Consider the following 3585-nt stretch of genomic DNA (forward strand, 5'->3'; position numbering starts at 1 on the left):
GCACACGTACAACATTCACTATTTTCCCCATGATTCACAGCCACACTTCTCAATTTTCCGGAATTCCTAGATTCGTCTTCATCTATGTTTAAGGTTTTAGAAATAAAAAAAGCAGTTAAACAAAAATTAAATATAATTAACAACCAAAAAAACGTTAGTCAAAGTCCCATTTTTAATATTTTTCCCATAAAATCAAACCCAACCTAAACAGAGTTATCCCCTTCCTTTCTCTTACCCCTCCTTAAAACACCATTACCCCCACCCCGACGTTTTTGAAACCCAACAACTTGTACACTGTTTCTTTATATATATATATATATATATATATATATATATATATATATATATATATATATATATATATATATATATATATATATATATATATATTATATATATATATATATATATATATATATATATATATATATATATATATATATATATATATATATATATATATATATATATATATATATATATATATATATATATATATATATATATATATATATATATATATATATATATATATATATATTTAGTAATAAATGAAACCCTGAAAAGGGCAGCAAGTTGTTGCCGAAACTAGTTGGTTAATAAAAATGTGAGTAGATCAGAACACAAAGTATTTTTATTTCTCGAAATAATATATCAATATGATCCACAAAGTTAATGCTTTCAATATTCAAAACTCAAAATCTCTGTCGCTGGTTGACCTTCTCTGTGTTTTTTTTATTGTGCAAAAAAATAGGAAATAATCAAATAATTTCAGTACCTATTCACTTCATTCGACGTCTGTGATCAAATAAACATGAAGTTACAAGCGTGTCTTCTTCTTTTTGCAGTCGTTTCTTCATATGCGAAGGTAATAATCATGCAACTAAATATATAACACCATATTTGTTTTAAAATTGAGTTATTAAAAGCTGAGAAGTAAAATAAATGTATTTATACGCCATTTTAAATTTAAGTATTCCTTTGTAAATACCACTTTTCCTAAAATCTTTTATGACTCGTGTTTCGATGTATTCAGCATCATTATCAAATATTCGGCGTTCGGCAATGATGTTAAATCCATTGAAACACATCGCTCACTCCTTTCAACAACGTCATATATCAAAAATCGTCAATTTTCAGTTGTGTATGTTTTTGGAAAGTACTGAAAATGTACTATATCCCAGCAATGGCGGCATATTTTTAACTTCATATTTACCCGCTACAGGGCAAAAAATGTTGTTTCTGCATTTTTAAGAAAATGTATTGTTTAATTATTTTTTAAAATTAACTAAATATTTTTCAAATGGAGAAAAAACCTTCAGGTTTTACCTAAAAAGTCTGTTGCACAGTAAAACGTTAAATAAGTGGCTTAATATTTATTTTCAAAACATTGTGTTTTATTTTCATACTTTAAAAACGTTCTCCTGAAAAATCAATTTTTTTTTTGTTTTTGACGTTTTTGAAAGGAGTGAGCGACATGTGACGATAGATTTTAAGAAATAGCGGTAAGAACCGAGTAAAATTTAAATTAAAATGGATATATACATACCGCAAAGTGACTGCTGTCTCAATTCATGAAAAAAAAACACAAATTTACATACCCACATCTCTGTGTTTTTTTTAATGACATGTGGGTTGGACTTTAGTCTGTGAATTTTACAATTTAACTATTTGTAAAAGACCAAACTTCTTTTTTTTGTATTGTCATTGGAAGATGGTAATGAGAAACAAAAAAAGGATAGATTTCTCCATGAACTGTGTTTCTTCTTTTGCAATTCTTGCGTCACGATTTCTGAAAATAATTTAAAATCTGTTCACAAAATTCTTCTTTCTATTTATTTAAGATATTTCTTATAAATTAAGTGATTATAAAATAATTAAAAAATAACAATTAGACAGTGACTATATTTTACATATTATTTTTTATCATCTCATCAAAGATGAAGAAGAATATGAAAGTCTGGTCATTTACGGGGCTGACGACCGTCATAGGGTGGTTTAAGTAATCACTTTACACACGTGTAGCATTCACCAATTCTACCAATTATTGACAACCACACTACTCAAATTCTTGGAAGTTCTATATATATATATATATATGATCCAATTAAGAAACCTTGTTCTTGAATCACAACTTCACTCGAGAAATCTATTGGTGAGATGAAAACAATTGTTTCGCCTAGTTATGACACTTTCAAACGAATGTGAATGTGTTCAAAGATTAAATGGACTACTGTCCTTATACAGCTATACAATTCTAGGTACTTAGGTAACAGTTTTAATTTGTGCAGTAATAATTTACTGGAGACAACAATTGTATGTAATAGTTGTAGGGCATGTAGGTACGTATACTTTATGGGAAAGGGATTATTATAATCATTTTATGGGAAAGGGAGAATCTGTTGACATGGCATTGTAAGACTATTAGTGTTTTTTATAGCTTAAGACAGACTGATTTTTATGTGTAATACCACATTAATCAAAATGGTATTACACAAAGTGAACGATGAATGAAAATGAGATAGTTGGATATATATTCTTTATTACCACAATGTGACTGAAAAGCCGAATCAATGAATGACACTTTTGATTCTTATTTCAGACAACACTCGATGACTTGATATCCATTCGAAAGCAATGCGAGTTATCTTCCAAAGCCAATCCGGACATGATCGCAATGATTCACAATGGGGATTTCAACACCTATGACGACAAGTTGATGTCCTACATATACTGCCTATACAACACCATGGGTCTGACAACTACAGACGGAGGAATGAACAAGGCTGCTGCATTGAAGCTACTCCCTCCGACAGGAATTCCCAGGATCGTCTCCATGGTGATTGACATTTGCAACGTTCAAGATGGGAAAACAAACATTGATAAATTCTGGAAAGTGATCAACTGTTATGGTGACGTCTATCCGGGAAATAATAAGATAATTTTGTAATTATTGAAGATTTTATATGAAATACAATAATTAAAAAAATTACTTTGCTATAAGACTAGAACCCCAGAAGTCGGAATCCTAAACATCTGATATCCCGGAAATACAAACAAGGCTTAGAAAAAAAATATTTGTCGCAAAACATTAAAAAAATACGCAAAGACTATAACACATTTATTGTTACATAAAATGTCGATACATACTATTTTTTGACATCTCATCAAGGATGAAGAAAAATATGGAAGTCTAGGCATTTACGGGGCTGACGACCATCATAGGCTGGTTTCAGTGATCACTTTACAGACTTCCATATTCTTCTTCATCTTTGATGAGATGACAAAAATTAATATGAAAATAACTCCTGTAATTGGAGAAAATCCAGATTTTGTAAACAAGTATTTGGATACACTCAAATGTTGTTGATACAAATTTATTGATTTGGCGTTTAATTTGTAGAGCTCCATAAATTATACATATTAAATATTAAAACCGAATACTTATTTTGAGAGTCTACTAAATTGTATTTCATTATTAAAAATATATAAAAATGTAAACATGAAAGACGTGACAATTGTTTCGCCTTGTTATAGCATTTGTAGAATCAAACTACAGACATTTGTTTTGATAATGCTATAGCA

At 29.1% G+C, this 3585-nt stretch overlaps 1 protein-coding gene across 1 annotated transcript; it reads left to right on the top strand.

Annotated features, from left to right (window-relative positions):
• Window positions 1-790: 790 nt before the first annotated feature.
• Window positions 791-3070, top strand: LOC148298233 (general odorant-binding protein 69a-like). Its single transcript, XM_088277023.1, has 2 exons — window positions 791-868; window positions 2603-3070. Exons 1-2 carry the CDS (start codon window positions 815-817, stop codon window positions 2948-2950), a joined length of 402 nt encoding a protein of 133 aa, XP_088133149.1. The 5' UTR covers window positions 791-814; the 3' UTR covers window positions 2951-3070.
• The last annotated feature ends 515 nt before the right edge of the window (window positions 3071-3585 follow it).

Source organism: Brachycentrus maculatus, unplaced genomic scaffold, assembly GCF_059751285.1.
Source record: "Brachycentrus maculatus isolate JH-2025_06_01 unplaced genomic scaffold, ASM5975128v1 h1tg002330l, whole genome shotgun sequence".
Taxonomy (NCBI): Eukaryota; Metazoa; Arthropoda; class Insecta; order Trichoptera; family Brachycentridae; genus Brachycentrus; species Brachycentrus maculatus.

Coding starts and splice junctions, on each gene's coding strand:
- LOC148298233 (XM_088277023.1), top strand. CDS start 815: ATGAAGTTACAAGCGTGTCTTCTTCTTTTTGCAGTCGTTTCTTCATAT. Junction 869..2,602: donor TCGTTTCTTCATATGCGAAG/GTAATAATCATG, acceptor TTCTTATTTCAG/ACAACACTCGATGACTTGAT.